The following is a 24,280-nucleotide window of genomic DNA, read 5'->3' on the forward strand; positions in this document are numbered from 1 at the left end:
ATATTATGGGAGCTTTATTTTACCCTGATATGGGCAAAAGGCCCTCAAAATTATTTTCTCCAAGGACTCTGTGTGCTCTCAAAAATGAACTAAATCTTCCATTTCTGACAATGTAGTGAATAAGATTTCATGAAGCTTTCTTATTAAAAAAAAAAAAAAGCTCAAATGCTTTTGGGGGGGTATTTGGCCAATACAGGGATCTGAACCTTTGACCTTGGTGTTATAACACCATGCTCTAACCCCCAAATTTTAAACCTTCTTTTAAATATATTGCTGGGCTAATATGGAAGTAAGGAAAATCCTGGCAGGAAGGAGAACGTTCTGGAGTACTAACCCAGAGGCACAAGCAAATTCCAGACTCAGCTGCCTACAGGATATGTGCCGATTTCAGATACCCAAACCTATGGTACTAGAAGACAAAACCTTGATCCTGAGTGAAGTAGAACATCTGATAATAATTTTTTGCATAAAGAAAGGACCTTCAAAGTGTTTTCAGCATAGTTAAGTCTTTCTCAGCCTTAATTTTTAGAGGGGAAGAAAAATTGTCTCTTTAGAATTTGTGAACAAAAGCCAACTCACATGCACTTTGCAGCCCAAATTTACAGTTCTTATGTAGTTCCAAAAAACATTAGGCTGAGCACCAAGCAGAAGCAAGCACAAATCTCCTCTGGAGGAATAAACCCTAAAGTCAGGCTTTGAAAATTTTCCACAAATAATGCTCTGACACAATTGAGCTCACATTCAAAAATGGCAAAACATATGAAGAAACAAGGTGCCATAGGAGTCAGCAAAACTAACAAAGACCAGAATCATTCCTGCAAGGACTTCAATTATTGGAATTGACAGAACATAAAATGTGTTTAACAGATATAAATAATTGAGGAAGAAAATGGAAAACATAAATAAGGGAAAAAAATAGCCTCTCAAATGGAAAGACATAGGAAAACTAAAAGCAAGGAAGTCATTATTATAAAATTTAGAATAGTGACTATCCTGGAAGGGAAAAGTATAGTGATTGGGACAGCACATGAGTGGCAATTTGTGAGTTCTGATGATATTCTACATCTTAACCTGTACGGTCATTACAGACTTTTACTTTGTGATAAATCTGAGCTGTATACATTTCTGTTTGATAGTTTTTGTATATGTGGATTATATTTCAAAACTTTAAAAAAGATGTAAAGATAAATGCTATGACATTACATTTTATGTAATATAGATAAAACTAATAATAATAATTGAAGTGTAAACTTTAATTGACAGCCTAAATACAACAAAAGTAACTAATGCATTGGAAATTAGAAAAGAAGAAATTAAACAAAATGAAAACCTCAGAGAAAAAGTGATGGAAAACAAGAAGATGGTGAGAGACATGGAGGAGAGAATGGAAAAGAGAAGATGCAGCACATATCTAACCAGAATTCCAAAATGAAAGACTAGAGAGAATTGGAAAATGCTGAAAACTTATCAGACACAGAGAAAGATATCAATCCTCAATCCAGAAATACTAAAAATAAATCCTAATTCATAGAAGGGGGAAAACCCTCTTAGACATGGAACAATAAAATTATTGAATATCAAAGGCTACTAAGAGATATTAAAAGTATTCATATGAAAAAGACAAGTTACAAACAAGATAAAAACAATTAACTATTAGACAGGATCATTGAAAGCCAGAAGATAGTGGAAGACTCAGACAGCTGAAATAAAGTTATTATCAACCTAAAATTATAAGTGTATATATATGTATATATTTAATGAAACTATCATCAAGAACAAGAATTTTTAAAACCACTTTTAGAATAAGATTTTACAATATCAATACAATAACTGAAATAAAAATTTTAGTAGATGTGCTCAATAACAGAATGAAGATGACATGACAAAAAAATAGTCAATAAAATTGAAGGTACTAATTAATTTCTATTAACTACTATTAGTTAATTTATATTAATATAGAAAATTTCCCATCTAAACCATAGAGAGAAAAAATTGTAAAAATGGAACCAAGCCTCAAGGGCTTGTAAGACAATACCAAAAGGTCTAACATTTCAGGTCATTGGATTTCAAGAAGGTGAGGAGAAAGTATCATTTAGAAAAATGGCTAGAAACTTCCCATATCTAACAAAAGATATAAGCTTATGGAATTTGAAAGCTCAGAAAACTCCAAACAAGATAATTGCAAAGAATACATAATCTAACTAGTGAAAACCAAAGGAGAAAAAAACTTGAAAACAGCGACAGAAAAGTGACACATCCCATTTAGGAGAACAATGATTCAGGTGATTGCCAATTTCTCATCAGAATCCTTAGATGGCAGAAGACACTGAAACAATATTATTAAAGCACTGAAAGAAAAGAACTGTCAACTCAGTAGTTCATTTCCAGGCAAAAATGTCTTTCAGAAATTAAGGAGAAATAAAGATATTCTAACATGAAGGAAAATAATTGTTACCAGCAGACCTGGGGACTATAAAACATCAGGAATGAAAAAAGCAACAGAAATGGTAGATATCCAGGTAAATATTAAAGACTTTTTATAAACATAAATTTCTTAAAAAACAAGGGGTCTTCAAAAAAGGTTCATGGAAAATGCATATTATGAAAATATTTCGAAATTTTTTACATCAAAATGAACTTGTACTATTCTTGTTATATCATATCTGAACAGGATCTAATTTGAGACACTAAAAAAGAAGACATCAGTTTGAAAAGAAACCCTATCAGAACAACATAAATTCTGCTGAAATTGAAGCAAGAACAAACATCATATTTATGGTGAAACTTGGGTGGAAGTTTGGTGAAATCATTGATGCTTTACAGAAAGTTTATGGGGAAAATGTCTCCCAAAAGTCAGCAGTTTACAAATGAATAACCCATTTTAAAAAGGGATGAGACAATATTAAAGATGAAGGACCGACGATTAACAGCAGAAACAACAGCCAGCACCATGGACATCTCAACTGGTTCAGCTGACACAATTCTGACTGAAAAATTACAATTGAGCGAATGTTCCAGTTGATGGGTGCCAAAAACTGTATCAGCTTCAGACAAGAGTAAAGCTTTTGATGGAAATTTTAAACAAATGGGATCACAATCCTGAAGCATTTCTTTGAAGAATTGTAACAGGAGATGAAACATGGCTTTACTGGTACAGTCCTGAAGACAAAGCACAATCAAAGCCATGGCTACCAAGAGGTGGAAGTGGTCCAGTCAAAGCAAAGGCAGACCAGTCGAGAGCAAAGGCCATCGTGACAATTTTGGGGGATGCTTAAGGTATTTTGCTTGTTGACTTTCCAGAGGGGCAAAGAACAATAACATTTGCTTATTATGAGAGTGTTTGAAGAACGTTAGCCAATGCTTTAGCAGAAAAAACTCCTGAGAAAAACTTCACCAGAGAGTTCTTTTCCACCATGACAATGTTCCTGCTCATTCCTCTCATCAAACAAGGAAAATTTTGCAAGAATTTCAGTGGCAAATCATTAGAAATCCACTTTATAGTCCTGATTTGGCTCCTTCTGACTTTTTTTATTCCCTAATCTTAACAATCTTCAAAGGACACTTATTTTTCTTCAGTTAATAATATAAACAAGACTGCATTCACATGATTAAATTCCTAGGACCCTCAGTTCTTTGTGGATGGACTTAATGGCTGGTATCATCACTTACAAAAGTGTCTTGAATTTGATGGCACCTAGGTTGAGAAATAAAGTTTATATATTATATTTGTGTCTTTTATTTTCATTTTCCATGAACTTCATTTGATATTTCCCTATATATATGACAGGTAAAAGCAAAGCCTAAGACATATAATATTTTCCGGTGGGGTTTTTGATGTGTATTGATATATATATGACAATTACAACATAAATGGGGAAATGTAATGGGGTAGTGAGGTTTCTGCATTTCACTAGAGATGTTAAAGTATTAATTCTAAGTAAGTTATGAAAAGTTAAGTGTATATATTTTAACCCTGAGGCCAACCACTGAAATAATTATACAAGATAAAGTAAAAAAAAAATAGCAGATAAATTAAAATGGAATACAGTTGACTCTTGAACAACAACATAGGTTTGAACTGTGTGGGCCCACTTATATATGGATTTTTAAAACAAATACAGTCGTCCCTTCATATCCATGGGTTCCACGCTTTCAAATTCAACCAACAGCAAATTGAAATATGTGGGATGCAGAACCTGCATATACAGAGGGCCAACTAGGACAGACTACAGGACTTGGACATCTGTTCATTTTGGTTTCCACAGGGGGTCCTAGTACCAATACATGAGGGGCAATGTACTTAAAAAAAAAAAAGTCAAACAATCCAAAAGAAGGCAGAAAAGGGAAATAGAGGAACAAAACTCAGAGGATACAAACAGAAAAAAAAAAATAAAATGGTAGAGCTCAATCTAAACATATCAATAAAAACATGAAATTTAAAGTGGGAGGGAGGTTGTGGTAATTGGCCACAATAATCAACCACACTGTATATTGACAAAATAAAATAAATTAAAATATTTTTTAAAAAAGAAAAGATAAATGGTATAAAAACTAATTAAAAAGCAGAGATTGACAGATTGAATTTTTTAAAAAGACCAAGCTATATCCTTTGTATAAAGAGCCCACTTTAAATATTATGATATAAGGGTATTAAAAGCAAAACATTGGAAAAGGATATACCATGCAAATGCTAATTAAAAGACAGCTGGAGTGGCTTTGTTAATATCAAAGTAGGAAAATGATCAGGGATAAAGAGAGACATTATATAATTATAAAAGGGTCAGTTCTTGAAGAATACATAACAATTCTAAATGTGTATGTACTTAACAACAGAGCCTCAAAGTACACAAAGCAAAAATTGATTGAAATTGATTGAACAGAAAGAAGAAAAAGATATATTCACAAATTCACTTGAAGATTTCCAACTTCTTTTTCAGTAATAGATTAAACAAATAGAAAATCAACAAGCATGCAGGAAACATAAGCACAAGGAGTTAGAAAACTATGGCCCATCAGCCAAATCCAGCCTGCCACCTGTTTTATAAATAAAGTTTCATTGGAACACAGTCACACATTTGTTTATGCATTATCTCTGGCTGCTTTTGCACTACAACAGCACTAATTAAGAGTTTCAACAGAGATGGTGTTACCTGAAAAACCTAAAATATTCGACATCTGGCTCTTTCCATAAAGTTTGTTGATCCCTGAGCAGTGCTATCAACCAACTTGATCTAATAGACATTTGTAAAATATACTCCACTCAACAAGAGCAGAAAATACATTCGTTTCATGTGGACCTCAAATATGAACCAAGATAGACCACTTTTTGGAATATAAAACAAATTTTAACACATTTAAAAGACTAGAAATCAAGGTATGTTCTTTGATTATAACAGAACTAAACTAGAAATCAATTTTTTGAAAAAAAGATATGTGGAAAATGCTTAAATGTTTGATAATTAAAAAATACACATCTAGATAATATGTGATTCTATTTTTAAATTTTGAGGAACCTCCATACTGTTTTTCATACTGGCTTCACCATTCTACATTCTCACTCACAGTGTACAGGTTTTCCAATTTTCCCACATTCTTGTCAACACTATATATGTATGTATGTGTAAACACACACATGTATAATAGTATTCCCAACAAGTACTATATGATACCTCACTGTGTGTGTACCATACGGTCTACACTTCTGGGAATATACCCAAAAGAATTGAAATCATGGTTTCAAAGAGATATCTGCATTCCCCTGTTCATTGCGGCATTATTCACTGTAGCCAAGACATGGAAACAACCCAAATGTCAATTGTCAGGTGAATGGATAAAGAAAGTCAGGGATATGTGAAGGTACTTCAAAAAGTTCAAGGAAATATTTATATTATCTTTTAATTCTATTATTATCTTTTAATTCTATTTTTCCGCAAACTTTTTGAAGTACTCTGATATATACAATGGAATATTATCAGACTTTAAAAAGAAGGAAATCCTGCCACTTGCTACAACATGGATGAACTTGGATGACATTGTATTACTCTGCTTCTGTTGCTTATAGCAGAATACCTGAAACTGGGTAATTAATAAAGAAATGAAATCTGTTTATTACAGTTTTGGAGGCTAGGAAGTCCAAGGTCCACGGAACACATCTGGACAGGGCCTTCTTAAGTGAATCAGGGTATCACATGGCCAATGGGCTGAGCAAGAGAGAGTGAACCTTCTCACTTACTTTCCTTATAGAGCCATCAGAATCATGCAGATTACACCATAAATGGATCAATTCGTTCACAAGGGCACAATCCTTACACTCTAATCACCTCTTAAAGGCCCCAACTTTCAAATGCCATAACTGGATTTCCCATCCTCTTAACACTGTTACAATGGAGGTCAAGTTTCCAATACACAAACTTTTGCGGGGGCACATATGACCCATAGCAGACATTATGCTAAGCAAAATAATCCAGTAACAGAAAGACAAAGACTGCATGATTCAGCTTATATGAAGTATCTAAAATAGCTCATAGAAACAGCAAGTATGATAGTAGTGGCCAGGGGCTGGGGGAGGGGGAAATGAGGAATTGTTGCGCAATGGGTGTAAAGTTTCAGTTATGCAAGGTGAATAAGTTCTAGAGATCTACTATACAACATGGTACCTATAGATAACAGTATGGAATTTTGCTCTTTAAAATATGAAGGTACTTCAAAAAGTTCATGGAAAAATAGAATTAAAAGATAATATGACTTTCCATGAACTTCTTAAAGTTCCCTCTTATGTTAAGATGATAAATTTTAAGTTATTGTTCTTATCATAAAATGCATACACACAAACACATAAGAACACAAACAAATTTTTGGAGGTTATATACATATTTAGTACCTTGATACCTTGTGGTAAAGTTAGCATGGGTGTTTGCATATGTCCAAAATCATTAAAATTTATACATTAAATATATGCAATTTTTGTAAATCTCAAAAAAACATAGTGACTGGACTGTGGATCATCCATGTATCATGTTTGTTGCCTCTAAAAAAAAGAGAGAGAAAATACACATTTAAATAACCCACCCTTTCAACAATGATAGTTTTCAAAAGTAATTAGAAATTATTTCAACTATATTAATATGAAAACAAAACATAGTTTTAACTGTATCAAAACTTATGGAATTGAAAGGAGAAATGGATAAATAGTTGAAGACAGAATAAGAAGAAAATAAGCAAGGATACTAAAGAACTGAACAACAAACTGAATCTAATTGACATTTATACAGAATTCTACCTAACAGCAGAATACATGTTCTTGACAACTGTGCATGGAATGTTTACCAAGACAGATTATATACTGAGTCATAAAACAAACCTCAACAAATTTAAAATAACTTAAATCATATGGAGTATCTTCTCTACCCATAATGGAATTAAACTAGTAATCAATAACAAAAATATACCTGGAAATCCTCCCCAATTATTGGAAAATAAACAACACACTTCTACATAATTCATTTGTCAAATAGGATGTCTCAAGAGAAGATAGAAAATCTTTGAACTGAATGAAAATGCAAGCTTTATGGAATACTGCTAAAGCAGAGCTGAGAGGGAAATTTATAGCATTAAATGCTTGTATTAGAAATTTCTACTCTGGGCAAGATGGAGTAACAAACAGGGACTATATTTACCTTTCTGCATGAAACAAACAAACAAAAATGAACAAAATGTGTAAAATAATGCTTCTTGAGACATTTGAAATCAAGATGAACCCTTCAATTGCCCTAACCTAATGCCTGAGAGAGTTCCCAGACCATGGAACAATGATGAGGGAAAACAAAGACAGAGTCCAGCAAATTCTCCGAGCTGAGGGAAGTGGAATTGTCAGCAGAGACGAAGGTGGCTGATGAGGAACTATATCAGAGATGAGAGAACTACACACAGATAGAATTCCAGAGATCTGCAAAAGGCCCCATCATGTATTCAGCAGAGTACTAATTTGTATATGCCTGTGGGGAAACTATCCAAATTTAGGGAAAGAACCAACTAAAATTATTAGAGAATAGAATTCAGAGAGCTCACACAGGGATGGAATAATACCTGTTCTTACCAGCCAGACTGAAAAGGTTTATGAAGATTCATGGAGCAGAGAAGAGAGTGCTAAGAAGGATCTTACCTCAGTACTGGAGAATAATTATCTGTGCATGCAAAGAATTTGTGCACTTGAAGATAGTTCATTTGAAATTATCCAGTCAGAGGAGAGAAAGAAAAAAAAGAGTGAAAAAATCGTACATCAATTATGGGGCACCTTCAAAAGAAATTATATTCACAATATGGGAGTTGCAGAAGAGAGAAAGGTGCAGAAAACTTATTTAAATAAATAATGTCTGAAAACTTATCAAATCTAGGAAGAAATATGGACATCCAGGCACACAAACTTCATGGGTTCCCAAACAAGTTCAGTCCAAAGAGGACTTCATAAAGGTGCATTATAATAAAACTGTCAAAAATCAAAGACAAATAGATAATTTGGAAAGCAGCGAGAGAAAGAAAACTGATCTCAATCAAGGGAACTCTCATAAGACAATAAGTGGGTTTCTCAGCAGAAACCTTATAGGCCAGGAGAGAGTGGGATGATGTATTAGTCTACTTTGTGTTGCTGTAACAGAATACCTGAAACTGGGTAATTTATAAGTAGATTTATTTGGCTCATGATTCTGGGGCAGCTGCATCTGGCATGGGCCTCAGGCTGCATCTGCTCCTGGTGGAAAACAGCAGGCAGGCAGGCAGCCAGCAGGTACAAGCATGGTTAGAGAGAGAGAGAGAGAGAGAGATGCCAGAGATTTTAAACAACCAATTCTCACAGGAACTAATAGAGTGAGAACTCACTAACTACCCACACACTCCAGGGAGAGCATTAATCCATTTATGAGTGGTCTGCCCCCATGACTCAAACAGTTCCCAACACTGCAACACCGGAGATTAGACCTCCATGAGTTTTGGGGGAACAATACATCCAAACTCTATCAGATGATATATTCAAAGTGCTGAACAAAAACAAAAATGAAAAGCAAGAATACTTTACTCGGCAAATCTGTCCTTCAGAAATGAAGGCGAGATAAAGACTCAAAGAAAAACACTGAAGGAGTTTACTACTAGACCTGCCTTACAAGAAATGCTAATGAAGTTATTCATGCCAAAATGAAAGAACACTAATTACTAATATGAAAACATATGAATGTATAAATCCACTAGTAAATTAAATATGTAGTCAAATTCAGAACAATTTAATACTTTTAAATCACTTTTAACTCTGGTATAAAAGTTAAAAGATAAAATTATTAAAAATAACCATAGCTACAATAATTTCTTAGTGGACACACAATAAAAGAAGATGTAAATAGTGATATCAAATACATAAAATGGGGGAAGTGAAAGGGTAGAGTTTTTGTATGCAATTGAAGTTAAGTTGTTAGTTTAAAATAGACTGATATCACTAAGACTTACGGGAACCTTAATGCAAAAACCTATAGTAGAAACATAAAACATAAAGAGAAAGTAATCAAAGCATACCACTACAGAAAGTCATCAAAGAAAATTAGCAAGAAAGGAATAAAGAAGCAAAGATACTACAAAGCAGCCAGAAAACAGTTAACAAGATGACAACAGTAAGTCCTTGCCTATCAATAATTGCTTTAAATGTAAATGAATTAAATTCTCCAATCAAAAGATAGAGTGGCTGAATAATTTTTCTTAAAAACCCAGTCTCTTATGTTGCCTATAAGAGACTCACTTCACCTATAAGGACACACATAGACTGAAAGTGAAGGGAAGGAAAAAGTATTCAAAAGCCAAAGGAGAGCAGGAGTAGCTATACTCACATCAGAAAAAAATAGACCTTAACTGAAAATCAGTAACAGACAAAGAAGATCATTATATAATAATAATGGAGTCATTTCATCAAGAGGACATAACAGTTGTAAAAATATATGCATCCAACATCAGAGCACTAAGATATACTAAGCAAACATGAACAGATCTAAAGGCAGAAATAGACAGCAATGCAATAATAGTTGAAGGCTTCAATTCCCCACTTTCAACAATGAGTAGATCATTGAGACAGAAAATCAATAATAAAATGTTGGACTTGGAATACATTTGAGACCGAACATATCTAAAAGACATACACAGAACATTCCACCCAACATGCACATTTTCCTCAAATGCACACAGAACATTCTCCAGGATAGATCATATGTTAGGCCATAAAACAAGTTTTAACAAATTCAAGAATATTGAGATTGTGTTAAGTGTATTTTCTGACCACAATTGTATGATACTGGGAATCAATAATAGGAGGAAAGCTAGAGATTTAATGTATGTGGAAATGAAACAACACAATTCCAGAGATTTAATGTATATGGAAATTAGACAACACAATTCTGAGAGGCTGGGGGTAATTGGGTGGGGGACACAGAGTACAATCTCATTTTGTGGTAATGGGCATGCTGCCAGTATGGATCTGGCCTTCACATCTTGGACATGAGGGGTGACACTCAGCTTTGTATCTCATGAATATTTATAACCAATAAAAAAACACAATTCTTAATCAATGGGTCAAAGAAGAAATCAAAAGAGAACTAAAAAAATATTTTGAGACAAAAATGAAACCACACCATAATAAAACTGATGTGTCACCGCAATAAAAGCAGTTTTGAGAAAGAAGTTTATAGCAATAAATGCCTACCATAGTTATCATATCAAATAAAATAACTGTACACCTCAAGGAACTAGAAAAAGAACAAAACCTAAAGTTTACAGGAGGAAGAAAATATCAAAGCAGAAATAAATGATATAAAGACTAGAATAACAATATATAAGATAAAACTAAGAGATGGTTTTTCTGAAACAAACAAAATTGATAAATCTTTAGCTAGACTAAGAAAAAAGAGAAGACTCAAAATCAGAAGTGTAAGAGGAGACCTTATAACTGATATCACAGAAACATAAAGAATCATAAGAGACTACTTTAAAAAATTATATGCCAACAAATTGGACAAACTAGAAGAAATGGATAAAAACTAGACACATGCAAACTATCAAAATTGAATTAAGGAGAAATAGGGAATCCAAACAGACCAATAGTGTTTAAGGATATGGAATGGGTAATCAAAAGTCTCTCATCAGAGAAAATCCCAGGACTTAATTAATAGCTTCACTGCTGAGTTCTGCCAGACATTTAAAGAAGAACTAATGTCAGCTTTTCTCAAACTTTTCCAAACAATTGAGGAAGAGGGAATACTCCAAACTCATTTTATGAAGCCAATATTACAGTGATACCAAAGTCAGACAAAGACACTACAAGAAAAGAAAACTACAGGCCACTATACCTGATGAAATAGATGCAAAACTCTTCAACAAACTGAATTCAACAGCCAAAGGATCATACACCATGATCAAGTAGGATTTATCCTTATGATGTAAGGCTGTTTCAACATATGCAAGTCACTAAATGAGATACACCACTTTAACAAAATGAAGGATAAAAATCATATGATCATCTCAATAGAAGCAGAAAAAACATTTGGAAAAATTTAAAATTCTTTCATGATAAAAATCCTCAAAAATTAGGTATATAAGGAATATGCATCAACATAACAAACTTCACGTATGACAAGCCCACTGCTATCATATTTGATGGTGAAAAGTAAAAACCTATTCTTCAAATATCAGGAACGAGGCAGGAGGCCCAGTCTCGCCACTTCTAATCAGCATAGTACCAAATGTCCTAGCCAACCAGACAGAAAATTAGTAAGGGAATAAAAGTCTTGGACAACGCAATAAATCACCTGGATCAAATTTACATTTATTAAGCATGCCACCCAACAACAGCAAGATACACATTCTTTTCAAAGAAACATGAAACATAGACAAAGTTCTGGGCCATAAAACAAGTCTTTATATGCTTTAAAGTATTCAAGTCATTCAACGTATGTTCTATGACAACAATGGAGTTAGGTTAGAAACCATAACAAAAAGAATCTGCAACATCCCCAAAATATTAGGAAACTAATACGTATCTACATAACCTATAAGTCAAAGAACAAAGTTCAAAAGCTAGTTAGAAAGAATTTTGAACTGAAATAAAATAAAAACAAGACATGTCAAAACTTGTGGGATGCTACTAAAGCAGTACCTAGAAGGAAATTTAAAGCATTAATTTCCTATACTAGAAAAGAAGCAATGTCGCAAATCAACTACCTCCACATTAAGAAGCTACAAAAAGAAGGGAGAATTAAACCAAAAGTGAGCAGAAGAAAGGAAATAATAAAAATTACTGGGTAAGTTAATGACATAGAGAACAGAAAAACTGCAGAGAGAAATCAATGGAACCAAAAGCTGGGTTTCTTTTTAAATATCAGTATAATTGATAACTCTTTAGCCAGACTGATAAGGATAGAAAGAGAGAAGACACAAATTACCAGTGTCAGAATTGTGAGAAGTGGAATTACTACGAATTCTATGGCTATTAAAAGGATAATAAAGGAATGTTATAAGCAACTTTAAATAAAAAGTTAAAACAAAATATTCAAAACATAAATGAAATGGACCAATTTTTTGAAAGACACAAACTACCAAAGCTTACTCAAGAAGAAATAGACAACATGAATATGCTATATCAATTAAAGAAATTGAGTGTTAATAAAAACTTTCCCACAAAGAAAACTCTAAGCCAAGAGGATTTTATTGGTGAATTCTACCATATATTTTAAAAATAAATAATACCAATTCTAAACAAACTCAGAAAATTGAAAAGGAGAACATACTTCCCAACTCATTCTATGAGGCAGCATTTTATATTGGTCTATATAAAACTACAGACCAATAACTCTCATAAACAAAGATTTAAAATTTCTAAATAAAGTTTTAGGAAACCAACAACATATGAAAAGGAAAATACATTATGACCAAGAGGGGTTTATCCCAGGAATTAAAGGATGGTTTACAATAGAAATCAATGAATGTTAATTCACCATATTAGCAAATTAAAAAAGAAAAACCATATGATCATCTCAATAAATGCACATAAAGCATTTAAAAAAATCTAATATAATAATTTTTTTAAAAAATTAGGAATAAAGGCAAATTCCTCAACTTGACAAAGGACATTTATGGGGCTGGCCCTTGGCTCACTCGGGAGAGTGCGGTGCTGAGAGACAAAGGATATTTATGAGAAACCTATAGCTAATATTGCACAAAATGGTAAAAGAATATTTAGTCCATTTATATTTAATGTAATTATTTGTGTGGTTAAGTTTGTCTACAATTTTGGTATTTGTTTTCTATTAATACCACCTGTTCTTTGTTCCTTTGTTTCTCTTTTGCCTTTCTTGCTTAAAATAAGGCAAGAATGTCTCATACCACATCTATTCAACATTGTACTGTAGGTTCTATCAGGTGCAATAAGTCAAGAAAAAAGGTTTTGGAAAGGAAGAAATAAGACTATATTCACAAACAGCATTATTAAATGAAGAAACACTAACAGGATCTATAAAAAACTAACAGGGCTACTGAGTGTGTTTACCAAGATTGCAGGATATAAGATCGATATTTTAAAACCAATTGTATTTCTATACAAGCAATCATAAATTTAAATTTTAAAAATACTGCTTACAATAGATTAAAAATACAAAATACTAGAAGATAAACTGAAAGAAGATTTGCAAACTTGTACATTAAAAACTACAAAACACTGGGCCAACCCCGTGGCGTACTCGGGAGAGTGCGGCGCTGGGAGCGCAGCAATGCTCCCACCCACAGGTTTGGATCCTATATAGGAATGGCCAGTGCACTCACTGGCTGATGGCCGGTCACGAAAAAGACAAAAAAACAAACAAACAAAAAAAAAAAAACTACAAAACACTAATGAGTAAAACAAAAGACAAATAAATGGAAAAATATATCATGGGGCTGGCTGGTTTCTCAGTTGGTTAGAGCACAGCCTTGTAACACCAAGGTCAAGGGTTCAGGTCCCTATATCAGCCAACCGCAAATATACACACACGTGTGTGTGTATAATATATATATTTGTACGTATATATATTTCCATGGGTGGGAAGATTTAATACTGTTAAGACATCAATTCTGAGTATCTGATCTAAAATATGATAAGAAAATTTAAAATAGAAAAACTGGAAGGTATCTAGAAACAAATCCCACTAAAAATGAATAAGATCTTGGTTGAGATAAAAATAAAATGTTATAAAAACAGTAAAGAAGACCTAAATAAATGGAAAGCTGTATCATGTTTATGGGTAGGAACACAGGATATTATAAAATTTTCAGTTCTTCTCAAATTTATCTATATATTTGATGCAATTTCAATAAAAATCCAAATTTTACTTGTGGAAGTCAATAAATTGATTCTAAAATATATATATGGTGCTGGCTGGTTAGCTCAATTGGTTAGAGCGTGGTGTTACAACACCACAGTCAAGCGTTCAGATCCCCATACAGCCAGCCACCCCCAAAAATAAAGTAAAAATCATATGAAAGAATAAAGAGCTGAGAGTTGGGAGGGGATGAGGTAGTAGAGAATTTCTCCTACCACACATTATAATGCTGTAGTAATCAAGACATTATAAAATATTTATAGCAGCCTTTTTCACAGTGGCTCCACACCTCAGCAAATTTTCGTGTGTCCTTTGCTTTATTAAACTCTCAGTGGGTGTGAAGTAATATTTCATTTTGATTTTAGTTGAATATAATAATATAGCAACACTAGCTTTCTTATGTTTAGTTCTTGTATAGTGTATGTTTTTCTACCCTTTTACTATCAACCTGTCTATGCCTTTACATTTAAGCTGCCTTTTTATCAGGGTAATAGTCTCTGTGCTTAAATTTCAGTATTGCGCCTGCTCAGATTTAATGTAACTATTGCTATGTTTCAGTTTATCATCTTGGCATTTGTTTTCTTCTAAATATGCTATAATAAATTCTATAATTCATTGTTCATATTTGATTTAAATAGCCAATTGTCATAAATGTGTACAAATATAGATATAAACTCTGCATATCCAGAGTTCCTTTTGGTTTCATTGCCCTTCAGCCTGAAGAACTTCTTTAAAATTTTTTGTATTGCAAGTTCTCTCAGCATTTGTCTGTATGAAAAAGTTTTTCACCTTCATTTCTGAAAAATATTTTTCACTGAATATGGAATTGTAGGATACAGGTGGCTTTTATTGTTGTCTTATTTGAAAAGCAATTTATAAAGACATCTTTCCATTATATTATGGCCTCCATCACTTTGGTAAAAAGTAGGCCATTATTTGTATTATTGCTCTCATGTATGTAATGTGTCTTATTACCTCTAGTTGCTCTTAAGATTGTTCTTTATCTTTGGTTTTCAGCAGGGTTTTTCTTGTGTGTTTAGGTGTGATTTCCTTTGTATTTACCCTATTTAACGTTCAGTTAAGCTTCTTGGATTTCTGGGCTGATGTCTTTCATTAATTTTGGAATGTCCTTGGCCATTATCTCTTCAAATATTTCTTCCACCCCATTCTCTTTTTCATCTAAAATTTTTAGATGAAAAAGATGAAAATCTTTTTCTAAAATTCTAAAAACACGTATGAGACCATTTAATAATGTCCCATAGATCTCAGATGACCCGTTCATTATTTTTTCACTCTCTTTGTATTTTTGGTGTGTGTACATGCTGTTAATCTGTCTTCAAGTTCACTGTTCTATTCCTCTGCTTCTTCAGTTTGCTCTTAAGTCCATCTAATAATTTTGTTATTCTTGACATCATATTTTTTATTTCTAGCATTTCCTTTTTTTTTTTTTTTTTTTTTACCATTTCCATGTCTGAGCTGAAATTCCCCATCTCTTCACTCATGTTGCCCATCTTTTCCACGACCTTTAACATTTTTATCATAGTTATTTTCTCTTTAGCCATGTTTGGGATCTTAGCACTGAAAAGATTACAGAGATCTCTTCGTACTGTACAGTTGAGCCACCTACTTTCCAAACCCTGGAAGAGCTAGCTCTGCTTTACAGCCTGGCTTCCAGCTATTTGGTCACTGGGAGATTTTCTTTCCTCTTGTCTGCCTCAGGATTTTCGTGCATTGGGAGATTCTCTCTCTCTCTCTCTCTCATTACATTGTAAGTAAAAATCCCTAAGAATTAGAAACAGGTAGGGAGAGGAGACAGGGGAGGAGGGGGGCCTTGGCTCTCTAAATGAAATTAGGCCCACTAAATTTCAGACACAGCAGTTTCTATATGCCATTCCCCTCTAACAGTCTGTGTCCATAAAAGGGTAGGATTGATTTGCCTAAGATTTTAAGTTCTCTGTTATCTTTATCTGACATTTAAAAAATCTAGAATTCCAAAAAAAATTAAATGTTTGAAATGCTCTTATACCTCGACCTTAGTAAACATTAAGGTCAAAGAGACTCTCCAGGCAAGAGTGGTGAATACATAAGGAAAGAGAAGTTGGATTTGCTTTAAAGATTTAAAAGGGAATTAATATTTATTATTCCTACTGATAGGACAATATACAAAAGAATAAAATTACTGGAATAATTATTTGTATGGTTATATGTAATATGGTATATTTCGATTCAATACATTTTTATGCCTGAAGTATTCTTCAGAAATAATACTAAAACAAAGTTAAACCTTAGTAGTTACTACCTTATATTTTTAAACGCATCAAATTATAAGGCTAAATTGTTAGACCTTTCCCTAAAATCCAAGATTTTTCTAATTGTTTTAAATTTTGTCACAGGAAGCAAGAAACAGAAGCCACATAGCAATCTGGACAGAAAATGAAGTTTACCTTGGATATACTAATCTTAGCTTTGTCAAAGTAGTAACTACTACAGAAATGAGGAATCATCTCAATATATCATCACTTGATACTCTGACCATACACAATGTTGAGTACACAGGACACCCTCTGGAACTTGCCGTGTTATTCAGTTATTGCACTACATGTACTGTGACCAAAACGATTTACATAGTGATATATAATGAAGATACAAGACAGCAGGTGTGCCAAGACTTCGAATTAGATGTCCCTATTAACAGTTTTTTAGTTCCACGTTTTATATTTTCAGCAATAACAGAATTAATACTATGGGATAAACACAGGATCTACTATTATTATCATAATTTCACCGATAACGGAGTTATACAAACACCTACAGGACATGGAAATCTATCGATATTATCAAATGACAGCATTATTCATGATGTTTTTATGGGTGAGGGCATTCGCATTCTACTAAAATTATTCTAGATTCTTATGAAGATGTAACAACTTTAAATGCACCAATATGTGGTGCTTTTAACAGCTAAAGATGCGTTTTTCATCACCTAAAAATGAATATATTTCAAATTCACCTAACGTTAACTGTGATATCACATAGGAAAAATGGCAGACACAAGTTCTTTTTTTTTTTTTTAGATACTAATTAGGCAATTTATATATTCATCTCCAGGGTAGGAAGCTGGGTGGCTTTAACACAACAGAAATTTATTGTTTCACAGTTATGGAGGCTAGAATTCAGAAATCAAGGTGTTGATAGGGCCATGTTCATTCTGAAAGCTGTAGGGGAATCTTTCTTTGCTTCTTTCTAGTTTCTGGTGGTTTTCTGGCAATCTTTGCTATTCTTTGGCTTGCAGCTGCATCATTCCAGTCTCTGCCCTTTCACTACATGGTCTTCTCCCCGGGTGTCTCTGTCCTCACATGGCCACCTTGTTATAAGGACGCCAGTCATATCGGATTAGGAGACTGCCACACTCTAGTATGAAGTCATCTTAACTAACTACATCTGTAATGACCCTATTTCCAAATAAGATCACATTCTGAGGTAGTGCTGGGGGCTAGAACTTCAACATTCTTTTGGGGGGGGGATAGAGTTCAACCCACAACAGGTGTAGTAGATTTAGGTAGACATGTACTCAAATCCATGAACAAGTCGTTTGACCTCTCTAAGCCTCAGTTTTCTAATTGATAAGATAGGACTGACATGTTGATTAGATAAGGGATTGTATATAAAATGCTGAGAACAATGCCTGGCAGGAGGTAAGCCTTCAATTAATAATGGTTATTCTTGATTTTATTCTTCCAAAGCAATCTACTAAACATTATAGGAGGTACTTTAAGACAGAAAGTTTGATCTTCAAGGTATATAGGTAGGAGATAAACTAACCATGGCACTTAAAGGAAATATCATTGTAATTTGTAATCACTCTTTCTTGACCCCATATTACCCTTTAACTCCCAACAATGCAACTTTCTGCTCCCCTTTACAAAAAAAACTCCAAGAAAGTATTGCCTACCTTCCTTTTTTCCTCTTTCCTCTTATTCTCACTTGAATCCATTATAATAAAATTTATCATGGAAACTGCTCTTGCCAAGGTTATCAATAACCTCAATGTTGCTAGCTCAGTGGCCAATTTTCAGCCACCTTACATGACCTATCAGCAGCATTTGAAACAGTTTAGCATGGCCTTTTTCTTGAAACACATTTTTCACTTGACTTCAGGGTTAACATTTTTTTGGTCTTCGTCTTACTTCACTAGCTACTTCTCTTCAGTCTCTTTTTTATCCTCATCTTCCTGATTTCTAAATGAAGAAGAATCTCTGAGTTTGATTTTCAGATACCTGAACCCTATTTATATTCACTCGCTGCCATCCAGCTGTGACTCCTAGCCTGAACTTCATACTCCTGTTTCCAGCTGCCTGCTTGATACTTTCTCTTGGATGACTAGAAGGCACCTCACACTTAACATATCCAGAAGTGAACCTTTGATTCCCTCATCCCCACTCAGCTTGTTTCTTTCCTTGTCCTCCCCATTGAGTAGATAGCAATTCTTTTCTTCCAGTCTTTCAGGCCATAAATCTTAACCCCATCCGTGAATCCTCCTCTTTCACTTCCCACAACAATTTCATCCTCAAGTTCTGTTGGCTCTATATAAATCTAACCCCCTTTCACTGTTCCTACTCTAGTCCAAGCTACTGTCCTCTCTAGACCACACATACAATACTTTTTTATTTGGTCTACCTGTTCATCCTTGCTGTCCTATCCCCCATCAGATTAGAATCTACGTAGCAGCCAGAGTGAGCCTTTAAAAATATATACAAAATCATATTTTTTCTCTTCTTAAAACTCTCATTTGACTTCTTATCTCACTGAGAATAAAATCCAAAATCTTTACCAGGGCCTGAAAAGCACTTATGTGGTCTGACCCCCAGACTCTGATGTCATCTCCTATCACTTCATTGCTCATTCACTGTGCCCTGGCCACAGACTGGCCTTTTTGCTGTTCCTTGAAGATCTACTATTTTATACGCTGATAATGTTCACCTTGATATCTACCTGGCTGTTATACTTAATTTAAGTTTAAGTCCAAATGTCATCTTATCATACAGCCCTTCCCTGACTCTTATCTAACCCACCCTCCTCTGTCCCTTACATTTCTTTATTTTATTCACAGCACTCATCACCTAACAAATTATATGTGTACTTATTTATTAACTAAATCTTTCACTGGAAAACAAGCTCTGTGTTATATTTTCTGCTTTACCCACAGTCCCTAGGAAAGTATACAATAAGTAATTCTTTGAATAAGAGATTGAAAAAAAAGTTGTTGTTCACCTACTATTTACAAGGCACTCTGCAAGGGGTTGGAGATATCACAGTAAATTGGATACAATTCCCTCCCTCCCAGAGTTTACCAAGTTGCATAGGATAAAGACAAACATGCAAATAAAGCAGTATGTTTAATTATATGATAGAGCCAATCAGAGGAACAAAAAAGAATTAAAAATAAACAAAACAGGACTGCATCAGTTATGAGACACCATCAAGCAAAATAACCTACACATGATTAGAGTACCTAGAAGCAGACAAAAGAAAAAAAGACCTAGAAAGCATATTTAATAAAATACTGCCTGAAAACTTTCCAAGTATTGAGAAAGATGACAGCATCCTGGTACAGGAAGCTCACAGGTCACCAATTAAATTCAATCCAATGAGTAATACCCCCAGGCACATCATAACCAAATTATCAGAAACCAAAGACAAAGAGAAAATACTGAAAGCAGCAAGAGAGAAAGAACATATATTCAATGAAGCCCCAAGATGACTTTCAGTGGATTTCTCAGAAGAAAACCTACAGGCCAGGAGAGAGTGGGATGATATATTAAAATGCTGAGGGAAAATCCTTTCAACCAAGAATTGTGTATCCAGCAAAACCAACCTTCAAATATGAAGAAATACAGAATTTGCTAAGTAAATGAAAGCTAAGGGAATTCATCAACACTAGACCTGCCTTATAAGAAATGCTAAAAGGAGTTCTTCAGTCTGAAAGAAGGTGATGCAGAAGTGTAACAAGAACACACTTGAAGGTATAAGACTCACTATAAAGTAAGTTCACACACAAATTCAGAATACTTCAGGGCTGTAAGGGTGGTGAATAAACCACGTATGTCTTCAGTATGAAGACTAAAAGACAAACCTATTAAAGAAAATAACAAATACAACAACAGTAAAAGAAATAGGCAGTATTTTAGAATGTAACTTAAAAATGTGGGAAAAGTGGGGGAAGGCACTAAAACAGGAAAAAAGGAAAAAGGACCTACAAAAAAAAACAGGAAAAAAGTAACAAAATGGAAGTAAGTCCCTATCTGTCAATAACCCAAACTTTAAATGAATTAGATCCCCCAATTAAAAGACACAGAGTGGCTGAATAGACTAACCAACAATATGATATGTTAAGTTTCTAACAAGAAACTTAACTTCACCTATAAAGACACACCAACTGAAAGTGAAGGGATGGAAACAGATGTTTAATGTAATGGGAATCCAAAAAGAAAAGGAGTAGTTACACGTGTATCTGATAAAATAAACTTCAAGCCAAAAAAACTAAAAAAAGGTAAAATAAGGTCATTATATAATAAAGGGATCAATTCAACAGGAAGATATAACAATTCTAAACTGGAGCACCCAGATATAAAAACAATATATTAAAAATATTATTAGACCTAATGGGAGAGACACACTTCAACACAATAATATTTGGGGACTTTAACACTCCACTTTCAGCAATGGACTGATTATCCAGACAGAAAATTAACAGGAAAACATCAGAGTTAATCTCGACTCTAGACCAATTGGACGTAACAGACATTTATAGAGCATCCTATCCAACAGCAGCAGAATACACAGTCTTCTCAGCAGCACATAGAACATTCTCTAGAATAGACCATATTCTAGGCCACAAAAGAAGTCTCAATAAATTCAAAAGAATTTAAATCATAACTGAATTGAAATCAGATGATAGTGGAATAAAACTAGAAATCAATAACTGTTGGAACATTGGAAGCTGTACAGATACGTGGAAATTAAACAACATGCTCCTAAACAGTGAATGGGTTGTAGGAGAAGCTAAAAAGGAAATTAAAAAATTCCTGACACAAATGAAGAAAAATACACAACATACCAGAACCTATGAAATACAGTAAAAGCAGTTCTAAGGTGGAAGTTTATAGCAATAAATGCCTACATCAAAAAAATTAAAACTCCAAATAAAAAACCTAATGTTATACCTCATGAAACTAGAAAAACAAGAACAAACCAAATTTAGAATTAGTAGAAGGAGAGAAATAACAAAGATCAGAGAAGAAATAAATGAATTTGAGATTAAAAAGAGTACAAAGGATTAATGAAACAAACAGTTGGTTTTTCAAGAAGATAAAATTGGTAAACCTTTAGCTAGACTAATGAAGAAAAAAGAGAAGACTGAAATAAAATCAGAAATGAAAATGGAGATATTACAACTGGTACCACAGAAATACAAAGGATCATAAGAGACTATTATGAACAACTATTTGTGAACAAACTGGAAAACCTAGAAGAAATTGATAAATTCCTGCACATAAACAACTTGCTAAGATTGAATCATGATGAACTAGAAAACCTAAACAGACCAATAAGGAGTAATAAGGTTAAAGTAGTAATAGAAAGTCTCCCAACAAAGAAAACCCCAGGACCAGATGGCTTTACTGTCAAATTATACTAAAAATTTTAAAAATAATTAATACCAATTCTTCTCAAACTCTTCCAAAAAATTGAAGAGGAGGGAATACTTCCAAACTCATTCTATGAGGCCAACATTGACCTCATACCAACACCAGAAAAAGATAAAACAACAAAAAAGAAAACTACAGACCAATATCCTTAATGAACACAGATGCAAAGATCCTCCAAAATACTAGCAAACAGAATCCAACAACACGTTAAAAGAACATTCACCATGATCAAGTGAGATTCATCCCAGTATTGCAAGCATGGTTCAACATATGTAAATCAATAAATGTGATACAGCACATCAACAGAATAAAAGGGGAAAAAAGTATGTCATTTAAATAGACGTGGAAAAAGCATTTGATAAAATCCAACACTCCTTCATGATAAAAACACTTAAGAAACTGGGTATAGAAGAAATGTACCTCAACACAATAAAGGCTATGTATGACAAACCCACAGCTAATATCATACTGAATAGACAAAAATTAGAGGCTTTTCCTCTCAGATGTGGAGCAAGACAAGGATATCTACTTCAGCACTCTTATTCAACATAACATTGTAAGTTCTAGCCAGCACCATAAGGCAAGAGAAAGTCATAAAGGGCATCCAAATTGGAAAGGAGGAAGTCAGACTATCCCTACTGAAAATGACATGATCATACACATAGAAAACCCTAAATACTCCACCAAAAAATTACTAGGACTAATAAATAAATTCGGTAGAGTGGCAGGATACAAAATCAGTACACAAAAATCAATAGCCTTCCTATATGCCAGTAATGGAATAGCTGAAGAAGAAATCAAGAAAGTAATCGCATTCACAATAGCTATCAAAAAAAAAAAAAAAAAACCTAGGAGTGAATTTAACCAAGTATATGAAAGACATCTACAATGAAAAGTATAAAAACTTGGTGAAAAAAAAGTGAAGAGGACACAAATAAATGGAAAGATTATGCCATGTTCATGGGTTGGAAGAATTAACATCATCTAAATGTCCATATTATCTCTAATATCTAGGCAAGACAAGGATGCCCACTTTCCCTACTCTTTTTTAACATAGTACTGGAAGTTCTAGCCAGAGCAATGAGGCAAGAGAAAGCATTAAAGGGCATCCCAATTAGAAAGGAGGAAGTCAAACTTTCCGTATTTGCAGATGACATGATCATATAAATAGAAAACTGTAAAGACCCCGCCAAAAAATTACCATACATATTAAGTGGCAGGATAAAAAATCAATAGCATTTCTATACACCAATAATGAAATATCTGAAAATGAAATCAAGAAAGTAGGTCCACATACAATAACTATCAAAAAAAGAAAAGAAAAGAAATACTGAGAAGTAAATTTAACCGAAGAGGTGAAAGATCTCTATAGTAAAAACTATAAAATATTGGTAAAGAAATTGAAGAATACTCAAATAAAAGAAAAGATAAGCTGTGTTGACAGGTTGATGGAATTAATATCATCAAAATGTCCATATTACCCAAAGCAATCTACAAATTGAACACAGCCCTTATCAAAATACCAATGACGTTCTTCACAGAAATAGAAAAACAATCTTAAAATTTGTATGGAACCACAAAAGTTCCCATATAGCCAAAGCAATTTTGAACAAAAAGAAAAAAAGCCAGAGGCATCACACTGAATTAAAAATATACTGTTAAAAAAATTAATTAATTTTTTAAAAACTGCAGTAACCAAAACAGAATGGTACTGGTATAAAAACAGAGAAATAGACCAACAGAGAGCCCAGAAATAAATCCACACATTTACAGCCAACTGATTTTGATCCAGGTGCCAAGAATATACACTGGGGAAGGGACAACCTCTTCAATAAATGCTGTTGGGAAAACTGGGTAGCCACACATAGAAGATCAAAACTAGACCCCTATCTCTCACCACACACACAAATCAACTCAAAATGGATTAAAGGCCTAAATTTAAGACCTGAAACTATGAAACTATTAGAAGAGAATATAGGGTAAATGCTACATGAAATGAGACTGGACAATGTTTTTTGAACAAGACCACAGAGGCACTTAAGCAAAAATAGACAAATGGGGCTACATCAAACTAAAAAGCTTCTGCACAGCAAAGAGCACAATTGACAAAATAAGAGACAACCTACAGAGTGAGAGAAAGTATTTGCAAACTATGCAACTGACAAGGGGCTAATATCCAAAATATGTAAGGAACTC

At 33.7% G+C, this 24,280-nt stretch overlaps 1 protein-coding gene across 1 annotated transcript in view; it reads left to right on the forward strand.

Annotated features, from left to right (window-relative positions):
• The window catches only part of CATSPERE (catsper channel auxiliary subunit epsilon), a 192,540-nt gene that overhangs the window by 77,044 nt on the left and 91,216 nt on the right, over nt 1-24,280 (forward strand). Inside the window, exon 9 of the mRNA XM_063082895.1 lies at nt 16,776-17,249. Coding sequence (XP_062938965.1) covers nt 16,776-17,249 — 474 coding nt within the window. The remainder of the gene's footprint in view (nt 1-16,775; nt 17,250-24,280) is intronic.

Source organism: Cynocephalus volans, chromosome 18 (genome assembly GCF_027409185.1).
Source record: "Cynocephalus volans isolate mCynVol1 chromosome 18, mCynVol1.pri, whole genome shotgun sequence".
In the NCBI taxonomy this organism is placed as follows: domain Eukaryota; kingdom Metazoa; phylum Chordata; class Mammalia; order Dermoptera; family Cynocephalidae; genus Cynocephalus; species Cynocephalus volans.